General features: G+C 46.7%; 1 protein-coding gene across 2 annotated transcripts in view; it reads left to right on the forward strand.

Moving 5' to 3' along the window:
* Nucleotides 1-24,060, forward strand: part of LOC306644224 (uncharacterized protein) — a 165,391-nt gene that overhangs the window by 63,633 nt on the left and 77,698 nt on the right. Inside the window, exon 2 of one of the 2 annotated variants that reach the window (XM_079110946.1) lies at nucleotides 9,399-9,624. The exons of the other annotated variant lie outside the window; for it this stretch is intronic. Within the exon in view, the coding sequence (XP_078967072.1) occupies nucleotides 9,399-9,624 (226 nt within the window). The remainder of the gene's footprint in view (nucleotides 1-9,398; nucleotides 9,625-24,060) is intronic. 2 annotated transcript variants of the gene reach the window in all.

The following is a 24,060-nucleotide window of genomic DNA, read 5'->3' on the forward strand; positions in this document are numbered from 1 at the left end:
TGGGCAGGGGTGAACCAGAGGGAGACCAAGAGGTGTTTCCCAAAGCTTTCAGAGCTGCAGCAATCTTTGCATCGATGATAGAGCAGGGCAGGCACAGATCTGCAAAAGGCGCCCGTGCAAGCTACACGGTGAGGCTGTGCAAGGACCTTGTTCTCCTGGGGGGAGACACGCCCACCGATCTGAACCCTGAGCTTGCAGCATGTGCTTTGCCTGAAACTCTAGGACTGTTGGAAGGATCAAGGTCTTCGACATCGGACGGGCCTGGCTTCTGAGTGGCAGCTCTTTGGCCTCCGCATGTGGTCATGCAGTACGAAGGGTGCCCTTTCCTGGATCTTCAGCATCTTCATCTGTAAAGTGGATAGAAAAGCGCATACTTCTTAGGGACTCTCTGAGGTTTAAATCACATGATTTTTGTAAAGGGTGGCAAACACAGTAGACAATACATTGAGATATTTTTATTCTGTGACCTGGTTTCAAGGTGTGGTCCCCAAGCTGTTAGGATCAGCATCACGTGGGAACTTGTTAAACATGGAAATACTTGGCTCCATCAACCGAGTCCACTGATTTTGATTTTACTGAACACAAAATTTGGGGTGGGCCTGGGCAACCCGTGTTCTTACAGCCCTCCAGGGCTCTCTGATGCCCGCTCAGGACTGAGAAGCACTGATCCAGCACAGGCCAGGACCCACCTGGGAACACTTGGAGGCTGCTCAGCAGAGTCTGGAACACAGTAGGTGCTGAATTCTTGACAGCTCCCTTTTTCCCTCCTACCTGGGCAAACCATGGCCCAATGGCTTACCCGAAGAGGTTAATGCTACCGCAGACCTCCTGGAGGTGAAAGGGCCTTGTTCCCCTGGAGGATAGACACATTATAACGGCTTCATTTGATTAAAAGGGGATGTTGATCATTAGTTATGACCCAAATTTCTTCTCTCCCCAGCAATCACTCAAAGTGTTCCCAGATGCGCAAGAGGCTGTTGGTTACCTGCGAATACAACCTCCCTTTATAACAAGGATGTCCATGCTAATGGAGACTTTGAGACATGGGTTGTGGGCCTCCCTGCCCCCTCGGGCTGCCCTGCGTTTGATGGAGTGAATGGTTGAAGGGAAACATATGCATTCCAGATTGGACTCGAGGAGCTGGGCTTTGAGAGGTGGCCTGCTTCCAGAGGCTGCCAGGGGGTGGTGGGGGAGCTCTGCAAGGATTTGTTGTTCCCGTGGGGCTAATTATGGATTTTTAGAGGCAAGTAGCCGCCCCAATTTCGGTTAGCACAGTTGTTCGTTACTGCATAATTAAGAGGAAGGGGGAGCGGCCGTGGTGGGGAGCGAGGCGCAGGGAAGGCCACATGCAAATAACTTGAATGTTTTTCTCTAAGGAACCCTGGGCAACAGTGGCCGAGGTCAAATGTTCAGCTCTTGGAAACAAAGTGGGCAGGTTCTGAGCTGCCGGGATAGCTGGAAGGGGGAAGGCGGGCACGCAGGGGAAGGACTGGAGTCCTGGCCATGGACGAAGTTAGCTGGCTTCAAAGGCTGGCTGCCCCACTTGCCCTAAGATGGGTTTAATTTGGGAAAGAATGAGTTTTGCTGCCTGGAGTCCAGGCCTGAGATGAGGAATCTCCAGGTACCCCAGGAGGTGCTGGGCCTCTGAGGCCTCTGCTCACGTGATGGGAAAAGACATTTCACTAATGCTGGGGTGTGGTTGGAGTACCACTGACTGGGAAGGGAGACCAGGACTGCCTGGCGTTGGGAAGGGACCTGGACGTTGCTTTAGGGTTCAGGTCTGGTTCACTTCCCAGTGAGGTGGAGGCAGAGGCAGGATGCTGAGTGGAGCTCTCCCTCAAGCTGACGCGGTGGCAGGTTTTTCTCGCTAGGAGCTAAGTGTCTGAAGACTGCTGTGCTGACCGTGGAGGTCAAGGCAGCTCTCTCAAGGCTGGGGTTCACTGAGTGCTGATGACCTCAGGGGAGGGAGCCCAGGGGGGAAGGGTGGGCAGGTGCTGGAGGGGGAGATGAGAAGTGGATGGTCAGAGCAAGGGAGTCATTATCTTGTGAGCTTCTCTAGTTGAGGCTGAGAAGGTTCCAAAAGGATCATTTGAAAGTGAAGCCCTGGACTGAGTCAGGAGTCCTGGGTTGTCACTAATTGGCTGTGCATCCTGGAAGGCATCCTGCCAAACTAAACCTGTCAGCCTCATCTATAGAACCACAGAGGGCCACCAGTTAATGTTCTTAAGGACCCCTTAGAAAAATCTGGATCTCGGTCTGGAACATTGCCATAGAGGAGACAGAATTGGTGGCTATTTTCTCTTTGATTCTGTGGCTCTGCCTCCCTTGGCTTCATAGGTGGGAAGTAAATTTCAAATGAAAGACAGGAGAAGGTTGTGGCTGCAGCCATACAGGCCATGGTAGCCTGCTTAGCGGCTTCCTGGGAACACGATTCCATGTGGGTTGGGGTGGTCCTTATAAACAGATGCATTCAACTTGAACCCAAACTCCCTCTAAGCAGGCTTCCTTCGTGCACAGACTTTCTTCCTGATCTTCTGCAAGGTGGGCACCTGGGAAGACTGAGGGAGGAAGAACGTTGTATTAGTTCCCGGTTGCCGCTGCAACAGCTCAGTACCAATAGTGGTTGAAAATGTCACAAATTTGTTATCTTAATGTTCAGGGGCCAAGTCAACAGCTTGCATTTCCTTCTAGAGCTGCGGGGAGAGGCTATCTCCTTCCTTTTCTAGCTTCTATAGGGCAACTCTTGCCAGTAACGTCTGGACGCACCTTTCCCATGCTGCTTCTCTGCCCTGACTCTCCTGCCTCCTTTGTCCGTGTTTCAGGACCCTTGTGACGACATTGTGGACACTCTGACAACTCAGGACACACTCCCTATTTCAGATCAGCTGATTAGTGACCTCAGTTCCATCTGAATCCTTGTGTCCCAGCTGTTTGATGCCATTCAGGCACAGGTTCTAGGCAGTTGGAAGTGGGCATCCTTGGCAGGTTGGTATTCTACTGTCTGCAGTGTTGGCTTACGAGAGCAGTGCCAAGCCCAAGCTGCTGCCAGCCCCAGCGACGGTGACTTCACTCCCAAAGATTGGTTCCTGAACAGCCTTCTGAGACCCCTGGTTTCAGAGTTGGGGAAACTGTTGTCTCCCTGGCTTGGACCAGGTGCCCTTCCTGGGATGCCCCTTTCCTGTGGGAAGGGTTTTCTTTATGCTGTTGAACATCTCAGGTCTGTTGACTCCTGGGTATCAAACTTCTCCATGAACAGGGATTTTCCATTCAGCCATGACCTTTTTTTTGGAGAAGAGGTTCATACCAGAAGTAGGTGAACCACGTTTGTTCACTCCACAAAGACAGCCTCTCACAGTAGACATAAAAGTCTTAACTCCTCTGCTGTGTGGAGTCAAAATGGCAGCAACTCCAAAACAAGGGGTGATGTGCTTTCCTCAGCAAAAGTCACTGCCTGAGATGCTACAAGAGGCGTGAGGGAGCAGCTCTGTATTTGGCTTCCCTGCTCAGGGTTGGGCTGTAGCTCCTAGCCTGGGGCCTCAGGGACAGGGACTGTGGATCCTCTGGCAACACCAGAGGGCTGGGACACTTTTCCACTGTCTTTAGATGATGCTTTTGGGGAATCTGTGCAACTTCCCCATAGACCTCCTGACTGTTAATCTATAGCTAGATTAACCGGAGAATTTCTTTGAAATAACATATGCAGTATGTAATGTTGTAGTGGGCAGGAAGTGTTCTTTTTAGGAGAAGAAATGAAACAATCTTACTGGGAAAGATGCTGGGGCCCTTGACTTGCTCCAGAGGGAAGCTGAGTTTTGAACTGGTCAGTTTGTGGGCCATGTTGTGTTCACCGTGTGGTTCTTAGGCCAAGGAGGTCTCTGCTCTTGGGATCCCTAGCTTTGTCCCCAGAATCCCAGGAATAAATGGGTAAATGAAGAGATATCTCTAACAAAAGCACAATTTCATGCCTATAAAAATGAAACTGGGCCTATTTTAAAGGCAGAAGCTCAGTTCTATTGGACAGCAGCCTGTCCAGTAGAAATATAGTGTGAGTCACATATGTAATTGGAAAATTTCTAGTAGTGACATTAAAAAGAGGTCTAGGGCATAGGGCAGTGGTAGAGTGCTTGCCAGAAATGTTTGAGGCCCTGGGTTTGATCCCCAGCACCACACACACACACACACACAAAGGTAATATGAAACAGGTGAAATTAATTTTAATAATATATTTTATTAATATAAAATATAACCCAATATATCTAATATATTATCATGTCAAGATGTAATCTACACTAAAACATGAGTGAGGTTTTTTTACCTTCTTTTTTTGTACTTGGTCTTTAAACTCTGGTGTACATTTTGCTCTCAGAGTACATTTCCATTGCACACGCTCTATTTTCATTGGCAATTCGTGATCTGAACTTCGAGTTCATAAAACTGAGTGTTGAGATTCACAGATCCAATGTGTTACAACCATACTTCAAAGTTTTCCAACAACCGACTCGAGTATCCGTTTTTAATTTTAAATTCAGCAAAATGACATAAAGAAGTTCACCTCCTCGGTGGCAGTGGCCGGGATTCCGTGGTTGGACAGTGCGGCCAGGGCCTCATCTACAGCCTCCAGATGGAGGCACATGTCCTGGGTTGGGCCTGCAGGCCACGGGTGGGCGGGAGCTGAGGCTCTCTGCCTCTGGGGAAGCCCAGCAGCTCCGCTGAGCCCTGCTGCCCACAGTCCAGTGCCTCCAGGAGACCAGAGCCCTGCTCAGGGGGTTCATTCTCTTTTGCTCTCTCATTAGTCCATGCATCAGTACGAGTAACTGCGTGCCTTACTGAGCCAGGCGCTGTTCTGGGTGTTGCAATGAGTCGAGAAGAAGGGTCTAGGTTCCTGTCCTCCCAGGAGCTCAGTTTACTCCCTCCTATTGGAGGGAGAAGGATGACAGGGGAAGAAATAAGCAGACCATTTCCCACAATGCTAACTGCACTGAAGAAACAAAGGGGTAACAAATAGAAACCAGGGAGTGGGTAGACAGAGCAGAAACTTCCAGAGCACAGCCGGGGGCCTATCCTCGGAGCTGAGGCTGAGGGTAAGCAAAGATCTGAGGGCGTGAGCGAGCCAGTGGAGCGAGTGGATGTCGAGGGCTTAGGGCACAGGCCCTGGGGTGTTTGAAATCAGGAGGCCACGCGTGACCTCCTGGAGCCTGGCAAGTCAGTCGGCAGAACACAGCTGTGCAGGAAGCTTGAGGAGCCTCCAGCTCACCCTCCAGCCGGGAGTGGCAGGCTGGTGTGGACTTGCGTGCTCAGATTGGATCACTTGGGCTAAAGCCCAGTCCTACTCACTGGTCGGGGTCCCACAGCTACTGCTTAGCCTCCCAGTCCCTTTGTTCCCACATCTGCAGGGCCGCTGCAAGGACCTTGCAATTTCAAGGTGTAGGAAAGTGTTAATTGCTGTTCATCAGATGTGCTCTGAGCGCTGCCTGGGTGCTCACTATTCTGGGATGGAGATGGACGGATGAAAGAGAGTGAGGGAAGTCAAGGTTGGGGTACTTGTGCTGATCACAAGCATTGCAGCACCCTCTCCCCCAGTGACACTGCTCCACTGTCAGTCAAGAGGGTACCATGGTTGTGGTGGTGACGAGAATGTGCGGCACCCAGGCAAATTCTCACTCAGGGTGGCCCATGCAGCAGGTGCTGGGGGCAGTGGGGAGCCTGCTCGGGCAGGTGGACCTGCTCTCTGTGGCCTCAAGTTTCACCCTCTGGCCCCGAGGTGCCCAATTTCTCCCTGTCACTTGTCTATTGACAGGTTATCATGGCAACAGCAGAGGCACCGAAAAAGTTACATTGTTTTCACTGAACAAAGCAGAACAATTTGGACTTTGGTGGAGATTTTGCTAAAATTCTGCTTTCCGTCTTTCTTGGGTCTTGACTCTTTTTTTCTTAGCATTGTGTCTTCATGTTTTCTGCTCAGAGAATGGGACGCCTCAAAAACAAACTCACCCGGGCTCCATCTAGAAAAGCTGTACTTTCTTTCTCCCACTTGGAGCGCACAGGGAGGGAAGAGCGGGAGTTGGAGGACTTTGCTGCTTGCGGGCCGGTGGGGAGGGCCGTGCAGATCACATGCTGCCATCTTCAACTTGTTTTTAAAACCCCAATCCAGGCCCTTCAACATTTCCAGTCGAGTGTTTGGAATGTCCCAGAGATTAGGAAGGAGGCCTGGTGAAGAGTTTTTTCCAAGAATTTAATTATGAGTGCGTGTGACACTCAGGACTTTTATTGGGCACCCAGCCAAGCATGAGACCGGGAGGGAAGGCTCCCTGCCAGCCCCACGCTCTCCCCTGCCTCCACACGCAGGGCGAAGATGAGAGCGGCCTGCGCAGGCGCCACAGCTCAAATGCTGGTCCGAGGACAATGAGCAAAGAGACTTCACCTCACCCGTGCCAGGATGCCCCTTGTGCATTTGGTCGCCTATTTATTTGCCAAATGCATGTTCGTGGAATCCTGCTATGGTCTGAGGTAGGTCCCCTTCAAAGTTACATGCTGAAATCATCACCCCACGCTGATGGGGTGGGTCCTTTGGGAGGTGAAGATGTCACTAGGGTGGAGCCCTCCTGAGTGGGATTAGTGTCCTCCTAAGAAGAGACCAGAGAGATCCTTGACTCCTTCCACCATGTGAGGGTCCCGGAAAGATGGCTGTCTATGAGGAAGCAGTTTACCAAAGTGCACCTCCATTTAGGATTTCCAGCTCCAGAACTATGGGAAGAATTTGTTTTTAATAACTCTCCCAGGTTATGGTATTTTGTTATAGCAGCTCCAACAGACTAAGACTAAGGTGTCTACTTGCTAGGCACTGTTTAGGATCTAAAGATGGAGCAGTAAGAAATGACAACGCTTCCTGTCCTCCATGGGTCCTGCATGTTGGCTGGGGGAATGAACTGGATAATAAGCCAGGTGTAGAGTATGTCAATATCGATATGGGCTGTGTGAAAAATGGAACAGGGTGGTGGTGGGGAGTGTTGGGCATGTGTATGGGGCTTAATTTTGGGTAGGATGGCCAGAGGCAGCCTGACTGAGAAGAGGATATTTGCGTCAAGGCCCAAAAAGAGGGTGTGAGGAAGCCATGTTGAGCCTCAAGGAGAGAGTACCTCAGAGAAAGAACAGCAGGTGCAAAGGCCTCAGGGTGGGCCATGTCTGTATGTTGGAAGAATTGCCAGGATGTGGACGTAGCTAGACAGGTGTGAGCAAGAGGGGATTCAAAGAGAGGAGGCAGGGTGGGGACAGACTGTCCAGAAGGATGCAGGGATGTGAGCTTTGAGTGAAGAACTGGAGGAGCTCAGGTTCAGTTTGCCCTAGGTCTTTGAAGTGTCACTTGGATGGAAGCAGGCAGTCTAGCTGGCAGTTGTGGTAGTCGAGGTGGGAGAGGATGGTGGCCCACATTGGGGAACCAGCAGTGGTGGTGCAGAGCCAGGGGATTCTGGATATGATCTGAAATTTGACATGGTAAACAATTTGCTGTTGAGTTTGATGTGGGATGTGGGGGAGAGAGGAGTCAAAGAACTCAGCACTTTTGGCATGACTATTAGGGCTCTTTAGAGAAACAGAACAAATGGGGTGTGTGTGTGTGTGTGTGTGTGTGTGTGTGTGTGTGTGTGTGTGTGTGCGCACGTGCGCACACGCATATGTGTTTGGAAAGAGAGAGATTATGTTAAGAAATTGGCTCATAGGACTGTGGAGCTGACAAGTCCAATATCTATAGGGTGGGCCACCGGATGGAGACCTAGGGAAGAGACAATGATGTGGTCCAAGTCTAAAGGCCATCGGCTGGCAAAGTTCCCTCTTGTTTGGGGGAAGTCAGTCTCTTACTCTATTCAGGTCTTAACTGATGGAATGTAGCCCACTTGCTTATGAAGGACAATCCATTTTATTCAAAGTCTAATGATTTAAATGTCAATCTGATAAAAAAGAATCTTCACAGAAACATCCAGAAAAATGTTTGAGCAAATATCTAGGAACCGTGACCCAGCCAAGTTGACACACAAAATTCACCGTCACATCTTGGCAAGTAGGTGAACAGCACTGCTGTTGCTGACCTGGCTTGGGAGACACAGGCTGGGCTGTCTGGGTGACTGGAAGCTTGGTCTGGGAACCGTAAGTCTGAGATGCGTACTGGACATCCAGGTTGGAACACAAGGGGGGAGCTGAAGAGGACCAGGCAGGAAGAGCAATTTGGAAGTCAGCAACTCCCAGAGATGGCGTTTAGCATTATGGAAATGGATGAGGTCACCAAGGAGGAGCTACGGACCACTGTCTTGTAGGAAATGAACCCTGAGGTTGCTAGCCCCCGAGGTTGTTGCTGGTGAGGGAGAACCGTGCTGCCTGGGCCTCTGGGCGACTGCGCTGGGCTGTACTAGAGACCTAGCACTGGAGAAGGCGAGGTCAACCTGGTGTTTGCGGCGTGGGGTGGGGACCTCTAAGAACGTGCACTTGGGCCTGGGGTGTCTCAGGCCTCGGCTTTGCTGTTGTGGCAGTTCCCAGTCATGTGTTCATTCACTCAACATCCTCCTTCGGAGTCCTAACTCTGTCATGTTTGGTGTCTCCCAGACATTCCCCCCCTCCCCAGCACTGTGTAGTGAGGCAGATTCAGAAATGTGAGTGAAACGGTGTGGCAAATGCACTGGAGTCGGGGAGGCCAGGGGTCGAGTGCATAGGGAGGACAGCTTGCTTGGCAGAAGGACAGTTCTGCTCAGAGCCAGCTCCTTCCTCCTAGCAGAAATTTTCTGCAAACTGCCACGGAGCTGCATCCCCTGCACGCTGTTGCCTTGTTTCCTGAGTAACCATCCACCTTCTGGCCAGGCACCCAGACCCTCCTGCTTTCTTGCTATTTGGCCCTTGACTCACATGCTCCTATTTGTCCTACCTGGATTGTCCTGCCTTAGCCCTGGGTCCCTTCCCATGTCAGATTTCCATCATCCCATTACAAGAGTTGCCGTTTTCCTTTGCACAGGGATTATTCTGCAATCAAATTCAGGGTCATTAGTGGGCAAAAGCCTTAACTTGGACATGGCTCTAGCCTTTGGAGGCAATTTGGAAAATTCTTTCAATTTCAAGGACCTTACAAACTGTACTTTAGGTAAAGCTTGGGGTGGAGGCAAAGGCCTGGGTAGCAGAGGCTTTGCGATCTTGGATCCTCATGGCAGGCACCACCCTCCCTGTTAATCAGGGCCTCTGTGTCTTCAGCAAACAGCCCCCTGCTAACTGTGCAAACCTGGCAAAGATGGGAGCTTTGTCACCACGTTCCAGAATTCTCCCCCATGGCGGGGCCCCAGCACCACACAACCCAGCCATTCACCCCTGAATGCCTGTGCCCTCCCTCCTGGCCCGCATGGTAATCTTGCTCACATTTTAAGGGTAATTTCATCCATCTGGCCCTGATTCGTGCATCCCAAGTGTGCCTGATGGAGACTCAGGTGCCAAGATTTCCCCTCCAACTGGTTCTAAGAAGACCCCAAGTGGATGCCAAACCAGAGGCCCTCTGCATTTTCTGGGTTAGATGCTTCCTGCCCAGCAGAGCATTTGGTGGCCTCTTCTGGGGAAGTCAAGAAGACCTCCACTGGCTGTGGAATGCTGTGACTGGTAAGTTCCCAGTCACAGAACTAGACTTGGGTGTGTGCACAAGACCATGGGTCAGAGGGCTGGCTGAGCAGGGCATATGCACTGAGACCATAGGGTGGGAGAGCACGCTGGCTGCGTCTTACTGAGCCTTATTTTTGGTGTGGTGTTTTGTCTGTAGGTCCTGCCTGCTGTGCTTCAGCACATGTTCCCTTCTGCTGGTCCCCTGGGGCAGAGGATCTGCATGGAGGTAGATACCAGGAGAGGGAACCAGGAAGGGATAAGGACAGCCCCGCACCCAGGGGCCAACCCAGACTCCAGGAGCTTGCCTATTGCAGAGAAACCGTTGGAGACCCCTTAATGGCGATGGGCCTTTGCTGTGCGTGGACAAGCCCTTGTATCCTAGTTCAGTGATCAGCTCCAGGGAAGCTCACATATGACCTTGAGCTTGGGTGGAGCTTTCCTGGCCACAAGCCTAGGGGTTCTGGTCTACACTTCCATCAGCTATGTCGGGCAGGGAGCCTGCTCCTCGCATTCCTCCAGGAAGCTGGGCCCCCAGGGAATCCCAGAACTTTGGTAGCCCTAAGTGCTCAGATGACCGTGCTTTCCTGGTAATGTCATGTGAAATGGCAGAAGCACAAGGCCACGTCGGCAGGTGGCAGATCTTAGATATGTTAGTCATCTTTTCATTACTGTGACCAAAATACCTGACAAGAACAACGTAGAGGAGAACAAGTTTATCTTGAGCTCATGGTTTCAGAGATTTTTGACCATGGTTGGGCAACTCCATTTTTCTGGGCCCAAAGTGAAGCAGAATAGCAAGGTGAAAGTGCATGGGGGGAGGGGAAGCTGCTTTGCTTATGGAAGCCAGGAAGCAGAGAGAGTGGGGAAGAAGCTGTGGGGAGGACAAAGCCTTCCAGGACATGCTCCCAGTGACCCACCTCCTCCAGCCAGTCCCCACCTGCCTACAGTTACCACACAGTTAGTCCATTCAAACCAGGATGGACTGATTAGGTTACCACCTTCATGAGCATTTCACCTCTGAATAGTCCTGCATTAACACAGGGGCTTTGGGGGACATCGCGTGTCCAAACCTTAACATCAGATGACAGGATGGGACTCACAAATACTGAAAGAGCTAGAGTAAAAGTTGTGAGGTACGGTCCTTCAGAATCATTGATGAGCCTGCTTTTTAAAAGCTGCAATTTGGATATGAACGTGGTGTGGGTCTGAGAGTGGCTTCCTACATGTTGGTGTGGGATGATAGAGGACAAAGCATTGTTTTTATGAATTGAAAATAATTTAAATTATATATTTTGTGCAGGCCTCGAAAAGAGCTTAAAAATGTTGGGTTTCTGTTTTTGAATATTGTTGGCTGGCTTGTTTGCACAGTTTTATAAAAATAGCACATTAAGTCATTTCTGAGTCCAGGGTGTAAAGTTTGAATTCTGATCTAACTTTGGAGGAGTACTGATATCTTTTGGAAAAATACATGCACACAAACAAGGGCTCTGCTCATTAGCATGATCTAATCTGTTCAGTACAGATCCTCATTCTTTTCCTGACCCCCACCCTTCAATGCTACTCACCCATATTGGCAAAGTTTCATTCACCATCTCCTTCAAGTTGTGTTTGCTTAGTATTAAAACAGAAAAGTAAGAGCTGTGGTTCCTCATATAGCAACTTTAGGCTTGCATGTTAATTCTGAAGAGTCTTCTGCCAGCTGTCCTGCATACAGCAACCCTCCCCCTATCCTGGCTTGGTTTTCATGGTTTCAGTTATGTGTGGTCAATTAAATAGTATATTCCAGAAAAACAAAAACAAACAAACAAACAAACAAACAAACAAACCCATAACTCTTCTAAGTTTTAAATTGCATGCCCTTCTGAATGGGGTAATGAGATCGCTGTCCTATTCCATTCTGCCCAGGATGGGATGTGAATTATCCATTTGTATAGTGGACCCATGCTGTATATGCTCCCTGCCCAGTAGTTACTTAGCAGCCATCTGGGTTATCAGATTGACAATCAATAGTTTCATGGTACTTATGTGCAAGTAACTCTTACTTAATAATGGCCCCAAAGTACATGAGTACATGCTGGAAATTTGATCATAGTATATTGTTATGATTGTTCTCTTTTATTACTAGTTATTGTTAATCTCTAACTGCACATAATTTATAAACTAAACTATAAATTTAAGTAGGTACATGTAAGAGAAAACCCTATATATAGGATATACAAGATTTGGTATTGCTCATAGCTTCAGGAATCCACTGAGGGGCTTGAAATGTATCCCTTGCAGATAAGGGGGACTACTGTCATTTGTTGTCATGGCCTAGAGTGGCCATGCATTGGGGGAGACCATTTATGGGATCCAAGAAGGCAGGCACAGTGCACCTGACTTGTTTTTCATTGTATCCCAAATACCCTGCCTTACTAGGTCTCAAATCCTGTCACGTGCTAGTGCAGAGTTGGAATCCTTCCAGGTGGCAGCTCAATTTGCCCTTAGACTTGCTCTAGAAGGTGCTTCTTCTTGTCGGGACTCTGTGGCCTAATCTACCATCCAGCTCCTTGGGGGCAGGTTCTGGACTTCTGTTTGAGATGCCTGTGATGCCTTCATAGGCAGATGCCAAGTGGAAAGTTTGGTCTCTAAGTCTCAGAAAGGGAGACTTAAAATGGGCATATCTATTTTGGCAGATATGTGGCTTCTAAAGTCCCATGGGGCTATTTAAGATCAGCCTGGGGTAGTTTAGGGAAAGAAAATATTGGGGTGGGTTGCTGAACGTAGGAAATGATTATCTAGAAAATCAGAGTGAAACAGAGGGACCAGCCAAGTTTCCTGAGGAGTGTTTTCCAGGAAGGAAGAAGAGTAGGAGAAGGTGGTGCTGAGGATGTCCAAAAAAGGGGCTGCATTAGTGTGCCTGGGCTGCCATAGCCAAGCCAGAGAAACTGAGTGTTTTGGACAACTGATTTATTTCTCATGATCTGGCAACTGAAAGTCCAAGGTCAAGGTGCTGGTGGCAGGGTGGGTGCCTTCTGAGGGTGGGAGGGAGTGTGCTGCAGGCTCCCCCTACCTTCTGGTGTTTCCTGGCCATCTCTGACCTGGCTTTGGTGGCACCACCTTCCTTGTGCCTGTATGCTCACACGGTGTCCTTGCTGTGTGCATGCCTCTATGACTGAATTTCCCACTTTTCTAAGGACACCAGTCCTGCGGTGTTAGGGGCCCACCCTGCTCCAGTGTAGCCTCATCTTGGTTCACTGCATCTGCAGAAGAGCAGACTCATGGGAAGGAAGAGGCCAGAAAGCTTGCAGCCTTACCATGGCACAAGTGGCCTGGAGCCCAGTTCTCTCTCTTCTCTGCATTTTCCACTGAGATCACTGCCTCTCTCGAGCTGTAGCAGAAAGTTTTAAGTCACTTAGACAACAACAAGCATTTATTTGCTGAAGAAATGAAGCACAGCAGTACTTGATGTGTGATGGTTTCATAATCTTAATTCCGAGGTCCTGGAGGCTGGCAATTTGGAAATAATGTCACCAGGTGCCAACTTGGGGTAGTGTTGTTGGGGTTTGGGCCCAGTATTGTTACATTTCAAAAGCTGTGCTACTCACCATGGCATTTCATATGGGAGTATGGGACTGATGGGAGGAAGAATTAGGGTCTCTGAGAAACCCATAAAATTCTACCATCCTGCTTTCTCTCAGTTAGAGCTGGCTTAGCTGAACCTCTATGCATTGCCCACAAAATGCCAGAAACTGTTCCTTGGACAGAGGCTCCCAGAGGCTCTCTTTTTTCCCCCTCCCCCATTCTCAACCTTTTCAGCCCCTACCTTGAGACCACCTTATCTAGCTGGCCTCACCGGGCAGGAAGCCCATTGATGAAGCAGGACACTTGGATCTCCCAGCACAGACTCCAGAGTAATAAAACAGGGCAGCACTCTGGGGCCAATAAAGATCACTTTCTACCTTTCTCCTGATGACATCATGTGAGGTGAGGACTCCAGAGGCCCTTTAATAAGCCTATGGGTAATCTACAAGCCAGACACAAGCCCACCTGTGGAAATGAACAAATGGTTGACTGTTGGTTTGTAAGTGAACACTTTCTTCACACAATGGCGTGTGTGTGTGTGTGTGTGTGTGTGTGTGTATGTGTGTGTGTGTTCCACGTTGAGCCTCCACAAGGCTGGAGAGCTTGGAGAGCAGTTGCAGCCCTCATCCTCTTAGCTCTTGGCTGCGGGGGAAAATCTTCACACCCCTTCCCCAGTGGATGGAGAAACCAGCAAGGGATTAGGGCCAGGAGAGCAGAAGGTCCTCAGACCTTAGGAGCAGCATGATTAAGGAATCATTAGGAAAGACCTGGTCCTTCCTTCTGGATCTTCCTGAGCAAGGGCAGCTACTGGGGGTTCTGGGAAGAAATGAACCCTGAGGGGCTTCTGGAACCTAGAGATGGCCAAACTCTCCTCCTGCCTCACCAGAACGTTGCCCTGGGGTAACATAGACTTATATTTCTTTGAACCAAAGAAGCAGGGAGAACAGGAGTCTTGCTCAGTGTCCTTGCCATGTGGGCTGAGCTCCGAGACCTGTGGTAGAGTGGTGCTCATAAGGGAGAGAGGATCGGCATCTGCCACATAATGACTGTTCCCGGGCTGGTGTCACTTACTACCACTGCAATCCCAAGTCCCAGTGTAGGGTGTTGGCTTTGCTAAGAAAGGGGCGAGGAATTCACAGAGTCTGGCAATAAGTGTTGGGTCCCCCACAAATAGCCAAGAGTCCCCGAGGAAGTTCCCTTATTCTGCCCTCATGGAAGATAGACCACTGTCCTGTTCACAAGTCCATTAGCTTTACAGTGTCTTAGAGGAGCTGAAAAGCCATAATGCACTTGAAAAAATTTTCAAAACTAGTGGGAGTCAATGAAAAGTTTTTCCAAATGTGGCGAGAGCCTCTATCTTGTCAAATGGATGTTTACATCTTGTGGTGCAAACAAGAGATGTGATCACAGATGCCTAAACCACTTCCTTGGCTAGTGGGCACTGTGTCTTTGCCAACTAGGGCACTGGATATAATCCTATGACCCTATTTTGCTTGACCTTGGCATCCCCTCCTTCCTCCTGGGTGGGTCCAGTCCACTGGTTTTCTGGGATTCATGTAGCACAAGGACATGAATGGGCCACGCTCTAGGGACGAAGGGTGGGCTCTGTTTCCCTTGATCCCCACTCTGCCTGGCACACAGTGTGTGATCATAACACTTGTTCTGCAGAGGAGACATGAAGCCTCCCTCTGGTCTCCGTCTGATTTTCCAAGGGGATCTTAGAGCAAATTAGGCAAAGTCCACTTGTCACAGAGACACCTCTCAGGATGTTTGGTGGTGCAGGAGCTGAAGGAGATGTGGAACCATGAGGACAGCCCGGGCTACTAGACACTAAATGAGAGAACATAGGAACGATGCTTGTCCCTAGAGTGCTACACGAGGCTGTGAAGGAAAACCTGGGCTGAGACAGCTGGGCTTTCACTGTGAGCGCCATTTCTTACCAACTGTGGATATACCAGTTTGCTTGACCTTTCTGATTTGCTATGTTATATGAGACTAATAGTTACCACCCTTACCACTCCACAAGTTGGATGCAGAGCTTGATGTGAGCTAATGAACGCCGAACTAGGTGCTGTGTGTGATGAGGAGGCCTAGAAATCTCTTCTTGGTTCTTACTGATACAAGTATCTGACAACCCACTAAGATGCGGGCCTCGCCCCTGGGGATCTCTGGGCACCAGTGTCTCGTTCTTCCATTACCTCTTCTCTTCTCACCCCCTTCTCTTCTGCGTTTTTTCCAACAGCTAAAAATAATTATTTGCTAATGCTTCCCCAAGCCCATCCCAGTGTCATTGTTGGGGGACAGCAGGGGGCTCAGAACACACTGCTTTCATCAAGAGGTGAAGTCGGGAGGAAGAAGATGGTGGCTGGATCGAATATCGGACCCTCACATGCTGCCGGTGGGCAGTGATGCTGGTGTTATGACAGGCATCAGATGGTTTTGATTCCAGCAATTACTCGTCAGAGCAGTGGGACATGATTGGGTAAATCAGAACCAGCCGGAATCTGAACTCTTTCTTCACCCAATAATGGAGTTGGTTCTTCCGGGGTCTCTTCCTGAGTTTTATGCTGACTGTTCACAGGGGCAGTGCATCCCTGCATGGGTGAAGCCCCTTCTCATTGTCTCTCCAGACACGGACAGGTCCTCTCTGGGGGCGCCATGCAATGGAACAGTTTTGGTGTAGGTGTGGGGTGGTGGCACAGTTCATGCCTCGCTGCCCAGCCTAAGACCCTCCTTCCTCAGCTTCAGAACTAAAGCTTTTTGGAAAGTGGTGAATTTGCACTCTCCTTTCTCTCTTCTCCTTCTCTGCAACAGTTCCATAAATGGATCCATAAGCTAACATCACAGGAATTTTTTTTTCTAGCATCTTCCCTTTATTTTTTTTATATTATTTATTTATTTTAATTAAAAATCATAAATTTACATAGGGCAATATTGTTTGATTCATTCTGTTATTTTTTCCCTTCCCCCCCCACCCCTCCCACCCCTCTCTATACAGTCCTTCCTTCCTCCATTCTTACCACCCTCCTTATCCCTAACCCTAAACCTAACCCTAACCCTAACGCTAACCCCTCCTATCCCCCTTGTATGTCAGCGAGATCATTCGTCCTTTAGTTTTTTGAGATTGGCTTATCTCACTTAGCATGATATCCTCCAATTTCATCCATTTGCCTGCAAATGCCATAGTTTTATCATTCTTCATGGCGGAGTAATATTCCATTGTATATATATATATATATATGCCACAGTTTCTTTATCCATTCATCAACTGAAGGGCATCTAGGTTGGTTCCATGATCTGGCTATAGTGAATTGAGCAGCTATGAACATTGATGTGGCTGTATCTCTGTAGTATGCTGATTTTAAGTCCTTTGGGTATAGGCCAAGGAGTGGGATAGCTGGGTCAAATGGTGGTTCCATTCCAAGCTTTCTGAGTAATCTCCATACTGCTTTCCAGAGTGGCTGCACTAATTTGCAACCCCACCAGCAATGTATGAGTGTACCTTTTTCCCCACATCCTCGCCAACACCTATTGTTGCTTGTGTTCTTGATAATCGCCATTCTAATTGGGGCATCACAGGTATTTTTAAGGAAGGCATTAGAGATATCAATGACCTTAAAACCCAGCAGCAGAAGGATTTAGGACATGTTTGTATCTACAGAACTTATGGGGCCATGACTTCCAAATAGAGTGAGGTTTAGTCCATGCTTGTTGACTGTTGGACACTGTAAATGACTCATTTCTGAGTTTTTTGACTGCAAAGTTATTCAGGAAAACCTCTTTCTCAGAAGATTGGTCCTCCATGGGGTCCACAGAGCAGCCTTCTCAGAGTTGCATGTTCAGTGAAGACACTAATGAACTTCTCCTAGTCCGGTCCTGGGCCCAGAGAAGAATGGGTCTTGGTTCCAACACACAGGAGTTTATTCCCTACCAAGAGAGATTAATAAGTGAAGAGGAGGAAGTTTGTCAGGATGGTTGTAGGCCCAGGAACATGGAAGGACAGAGGAAATATACTTCTCTCCTATGAGTTGGTCTCGGAAAGGCTCCTAGGGGAGGTTGAGAGAGGTCATATGTGAAGGAAGAACTGGCATTAACCGGAAAGGCAGAAGCAAGGGGCCGTGTTGGGGTAGCTAACCATCCAGGTGTGCTGAGTTGGGACTGAGAGGTTTCCCAGGATGTGGGAATTCAGCACTAAAACTCAGACACTTGAGCAAATAGAACTGGTTGGTCCCCTAGCTAGTGAAAGGGTCATGGGTTTAAGATTTGGAATCACTTCAATTTGAATCCTAATGCTGCTCCTTACTGTGTGACCCTTCATACATTAACCACTCTGCACTCTAATTTATTTATACAAAGCATGAAGTTCTAAATGCCACCTTCACAAGACTCTGCCTAGTCCAGCAGTATCAATAAGAGGTAGTTGTTAGTTTAGATGGAAAAGCAGAGTTTTCAAATGTTAGGCAGAATATATTTGGAGCAGAGAATAAGGCAAGAGAGGTTTTCTAGAAATAGAAGCAGGGACAGATCATGAAGACTTGAGATATTTTTTCCCTTAGGACAATGGTTATTCACTCAATTAACCCTACAAGATGATTAAGTCAGTCTGATTCATGCCTTAGAGAGGTTGTCTTGACGTGGGGGGGGGGGGCAGATTTGTACCTACAGACCTGGAAGAGACAGGGTGGATAAAGATGATGTAGTGAAGTGATTGAAAACTGGGACTTGTATTCTGAGAGGGAACAGGAAAGCAGAGTTGAAAATTCTGCAGGAGAGTATCAGTCAGCTCAGGGTCAGGCTGGGAGCTCTGAAGGTCAAGAGGGCCCGGAAGTCCTCTTCTGAGGTTGGATGCTACTTGTGGATTGTAACCACAAGCTGAGCTGGACTGGAAGGTTATATGCTTTCCAAACAGATCTGACACCTGGGGTATTGTGTGCACAGGGTGACCTCATGGGCTCCTTGGCATGTGCTTTGGGTCCTCTGGTTGATAAGCATTCCTCTTCCCTCCATTTTCTCCCTTGGCTTCATCATGCACACAGGCTTTTTGCCAGTGTGCTGACATCTCATCATCTCCATGGCGATGCAACAATGGTATCTTAAACACATGACTTCACCGAGTAATTATGCAAAAGAGTGTGCTGGAAGCGGAGCTTTGGGGGCTGGATGTATCTGGTTGGGCTGGGAAACCCTCTGAATCAGATGCCTGTGAAGCAGACCCTGGCCCAGGGCGACGATGGACTCATCCTGCAGTTGAAGTCACTTGGATCAACCACTGAGGGTGGTGACAGCCTCCTTAGCTCTATGGAATTGGGAAGAACTTTCTGTAGATAGTAATGACGGGAAGAACTTATAAAAGAGAGTTGAATGAATTGGCTGGCCTCATGAATGATTTTTTTTGTATGTAAATAATAAAAATACATGAAAAGACAATTTTGAGAATTTATTTTTAATAAATAAGATGTATAGAGTTATCCTTAATATGTAAGGAAAAAATTTAAAAATAAATTATAGTAACTAAAGAAAAAAAAAAAAAACCCTAGTAGAAAATGTGACAGAGAACATAATAAGAAAATTTGTAGTGGAAAAATTCATTTATTCATTCATTCATTCTTTCTTTCTTTCTTTCAGTAAGAACATCGAGCACTTGCCCTGTAGCAGGTACTGTTCTGGGTGCTGGAGATAGAGCCGTAAAGGACTAACAATCCGCACCCTGGAGTTTCAGTGTTTTCTGCTGTGTTTTTACATTTTATTCTAATTAGTCTTTGACATTTATTCCATTCCAGATAGAGTCTTTATTTATTTGGGATCATTTTCACTCAGAGTTGAATTGAGAATTATTTTTCCCCTCAAGAGTAAACCACCTGTTCTATTGATTAATGAATCCTTCCTTTCCTTACTGATACAAGATGTCATCTGTCTCCAATAATGAATTCATACATTTTCATGTTTGGATCTGATTGAACAATTTGTCTAACAACTCTTATTGCTGCTCCATGCTGTTTATATCAGGTGGGTCTGTACCTTTTCTGATGCCACAGGCTTTACACGATGACAACGATGGTGTTGGTTGCATTCTTATGAGATGTCACTCGGTTTCATCTGTTCAGTTTCTACCTTAAAGAACAGTCAGTGATTCTTGAACTGTCCCAGAACAAGGAGAATTTGTGTCACAATTTCAAAGCTGATTTCAAATGTTTTCTTCTTTCATGTTCTATCATGCTCCTGACGCCTGTATCTTGTCTTCTCACACATGAACATGGCTGCATATTTTTCAGTAAGAATATTTTAGGTTTATTATTATTTTTCACTGCAAATTTAAATAGAATTTTTCCTGTTGTATTTTCCTACTAGCTATTTCTGGTGTACTGCTAACCTGTAGATTTGTGTATTTTTAGCTTTTAGTTGCTCACCTTACTAAACTGTTAATAGTTCTGATAGTTTGTTAGTTTTTCTCTTCAAACTTTTTCTTGTAGTCTCTGATATCTTCTGCAAATAACAGTACTTTGATCTTTGACCTTTAAAAAGAATCATATTTCTTTTCCAAGTTATTGATCAGAAAGAAAATATATAATCATGATAATGACAGAAGTCTTAAAGAATTGTCTTGTTTTTAATTTTAGTGGACATGCACCTGCGTCACATGAACAGTTGTTAATTACAGGTTTTAAATTACTGTCTTCTGGTTTGCTTTTTCCTTTTTTAATTCCCAAAAGAATGGTCTTAAAATTTTTTTCAGAATCTATTAAGATCTTGTGGATTTTTTTTGTTACATACAGATGTGCACATTGCATGCTTCCATATCTTGAATTACTGCATTCCAGAGATAAATACAATATTAGTCATATTGAATTATTCCTTTAATATCTCCTAGATATGATTTATTAGTTTTTTTATTTGGGATTTTTGTATCTATACCATAACTAAGATACTAAGATTGGCCTCTCTCTCTCTCTCTCTCTCTCTCTCTCTCTCTCTCTCTCTCTCTCTCTCTCTCTCTCTGTGTGTTACATAAATACTGTTAAATATTTTGCATGCATTTGTTGTGTAGTAGCTTTGTCAGGTTTTATCATGAAATTTTGTTAGTCTTACAGGGGAATTAGGAAGCTGACCATCTTTTTCTCTGTTTTAGAACCATCTGACAGAACTCATCCATAAAACTGTCTGAACTCAGAGCCTTTTGAGGAGATAATGTTCCATAATTTAAAAATTTTATTTCATGGTTAATGAACCTGTTCACATAATGGTGCAAAAGTCTCCTTGAGTCAGTCTTTATAACTTCTGTCTTCCTAGAATGTTGTCTGTTTCACCAAGATGTTTATAGTAATAAGCACAGCTGTTCTTCTTGAGCATGCTGACCAATGGACCATGAGCCACTAAGGCAGACTGGAAATTCCAGAAGACAGCAATGAATCACCAAAAGGAACAGTAGGGAAAGCCACAGAGAATACAAGAAGCCGTGGTTCCTGCAGCACATTCTCCAACTTCATACCTTCTCGTTCTAAAGGGCTGGCAGGTTTTTAGACACTGAATGCTTTTACTTTATGGTTCCAGGCAGACTTGAACCAGAAGATTCTGTTTTAACATTGGAATTCCCTCTTAGACATCTTGACATTCTTGTGGCCAAGGCCACATATGCCAGATGCACTCTGCGCCCTTCCTTTCTGGTGTTCCATGTGGGTGGGGGTGGAGAAAAACTCTTCATTGAAGAATCTCCCTGGGGAGATTCCCACAACTAATCAAGCCTATTAATAGTCACTTTCTGATATATGTAGTAACAGGAATGCTGTTACTATGGCCCAACAAAGGAGAATGATAATGTATTTATAAAACCAACTATTGTCCACTTCTAAGAAAACAAATTTTGATTGGGAACTCTACAAATATTTCAAGCCATTGTAAAAGTTCATTCACAAAGGAGGCAAGTGTTTCAAGTTGCCAGGACAAACTTGTAGAGTTCAGAAGACAATCAATTCCAGTTTAGGATTAATCCCCATCCCTCTAAGTGGATCTTCATCATTTGGATTCTAACTTATACCTCCACAACATGAAGAGGAGGAAAATGATGTTTGGAGATAGACAAGTTACGAAATGCTATTTGAGATGGATGTTTTGCTCAGGAACTGGCAGAGAGAGAGATGAGTTGTAAGTCCAGGGATCTGAACCCCAGTGAGTAGCCCTGACTCCTGGAAAGCCAAAGAATACAATCATGAAGGCCAGGTGCAGGAAGCAGACTAGCATTACTGTAGTGCTGTGGACATCCAGTAGGAGTCCATTCCTGGTGCCTGGTCTTCCAGAAGGTGAGCCTGGAGGTATTTCTTCCCCTATTCATTCATAAATCCTGCTCCTAAACATTCAGGGATGCTGGGAGATGGTGAAGAATCTCAAATCATGTGGAAATAATGTTCAGACCCCCAAGATTCTGCTAAAAGGAGCTAACCATGGCCAGTGAACTTGACTTCAAAAGGAGCTTTATCTTCTCAGACAATAAACTCCTCGTGGCAAGAAGGACTGTGTCTTCTCTTTCTACATCCTCTCCCCTGGACTAATACTTGTCAACGTTCAGTACTGGGGCTAAGTCTCTATAACCTAGACAATGACTTGGTGGAAACTTGAAATGAATCTGACTATTGGGCTGCCACCTTTCTGGAGGAGCTCTCTCAAGCTCCAGCTATCTTTCAATTGCCAGCTCAAATTTAAGCAGGATGCTGCCTTTGATTAGCCCTTCCCTTATGTTTCTGGACATTGACTTCATGAAGGATCTCTAGATGTTGCTCAACAAATATACCAGTAAGCATCAAAATGATAATGAAAAATTGAATCAAGATGTATCACTTATGAAGTCAGCCTGGCTTTCAATAAGAGGCTTTGGGGTTCAGGGGCAAGTCTGGACCACAGTAACTCTCCTCTTTCCCTTTTTGATTTCTTTTCACATTCCCTCCAATGGCTTTAGATTATAGGCTTCTGATATAGGTCAAGGAAGCCTCATTCTGTACTCTCAGAGGTTCCTGTGGGCATATCCAAGGTGTGCTGAGGTGGTCACCTCTGGACAGAGCTGGGCAATCAGGGCCTGTGTGTCTGCCACTTAGAGTCAACCTCAGTGTGTGCAGGGTAAAATTCTATGGGGAAATTATCTATGTGTTTGCTCAACTTGGGAAGTTCAGTGCGACCAAACACATTTCCCTAGATTTTATGTTCCCAGTGTTTTATGACCAAAACAGACCTAGGCAAAGTCTCAGTCACTATCTCCTGTATGACTTTGGCTTGTCTCCTCTCTTCACTGGGCCTTACTTTTCCATCTGAAAACCAGGGGTATTAGGTGCAACAATCCAAGGCTCTTTCCACTCTGATGTTCTGTGACTCACATTTGGACTGGTTTGATGGAGGGACCAACATTAGGTGTATAAGTTTGTGAGGGCTGCCATAATAAGTATGACTGGATGGCTTAAAAAATAGAAGTTTATTTTCTCATGATTGTAGAGGCTAGAAGACCAAGATAAGAGCTTTATTGTAATGTCTCTTCTTGACTTGGCTGTCTTCTCGCTGTCTTTATATGGTCTTTCCCCTGTATGTGTGCATATCTGTGTCAAATTTCCTCTTCTTGTAAGAATACCAGTCATACTGGGTTAGGGCCCACCCTAAAGACCTTGTTTTAAATTAATCACCTCTTTAGAAACTGTTGTGGTTTGGATCTGAATGCCCCCCCAAAAGCTCATGATTTGAAAGTATAATTCCCCAATGCAGCCATGTTTGAAGGTGGGGCTTCTAGAAAATGATTGGGGCTCTGATCTCATCAGCAGGTTAATTGATTTGTTGGATTAATTCATTGATAGCTGAATGGATTACTGGGTGGTAACTGTAGACAGGTGGGGCTTGGCTGGAGCAAGTAGGTTACTGGGGGTGTGGCTTTGGGGATTTATGTGTCCCTGGCCACTTCCTCTCTTTCCCTCTCTGCTTCCCTGCTGCCTTGAGCTGAGATGTTGTTTACTCCCATGTCCTTCTGCAATGATGTTCTGCCTCACCTTGGGTCTACAGCAATGGGGTTGGCCGACCAAGGACTGAGACTTCTGAAACCATGAGTCAAAATAAACTTCTCCTTCTCTAAGTTGTTGTCAGGTATTTTGGTCACAATGATGAAAAGGTGACTAACAAAAAGAGCTTATCTCTTAAATACTGCTCATTCTTAAGTACTGAGGTTTAGGACTTCAACATGGCCATTTGTGGAGTGACATAATTTAGTTCACAGGATTAGGGAAGGGAGGGATAGTATTAAGTAGTGAAAACTCTGGTTTGAAGAGATGTATTTTATTCATTTGAAGAACTAGTATCAGATGGTAGATTGAGCTAGGCTTTACAATGTAATGTGGGAGTCCGTAGGGACCTTCTTTAAGGAATAGGTAGACTGATCTGTAATGGGCCTATTGAAATAATCTCTCTAAAGAGATAAGATGAGAAGGAAGGTTCAGGATTGGGAAGTCTGTCCCAGTGTCTGAGGCTGAAGATGTATACAGGGCAGAGTGGAATATAAGAAAGGAAAAGTAAATTGAGGCCAGATTCTGAAGTTAGATTGTAGAGGAAGTTTAGCCTTCTTTAGAGCGAGACAGAGATGAGTGAGTAAAAGTTGCCCAGGTATTACCCTCCCTGGAGGCAGGAAGAGTTCTGAGTGAGGAGACAGCATCCTGCCTGGGACTTGAATCCCCTGCAACAGACTCTGGTGGGGAGCCAGGGCAATGACAAAGGTCAGAGGGTTTCCATGGCACTTTGGAAGTCCCCCTGATTTTGCAACATTCTTTCTGTGCCTGCAAAATCTAGCCTTGGAGTAGACAGATGGGGGAAGATTGTGGTAGAAAAGGCAGGACCCCAGGACAGTAAAAATGG

Source organism: Sciurus vulgaris, assembly GCF_902686455.1.
Source record: "Sciurus vulgaris genome assembly, chromosome: 14".
Lineage (NCBI taxonomy): Eukaryota > Metazoa > Chordata > Mammalia > Rodentia > Sciuridae > Sciurus > Sciurus vulgaris.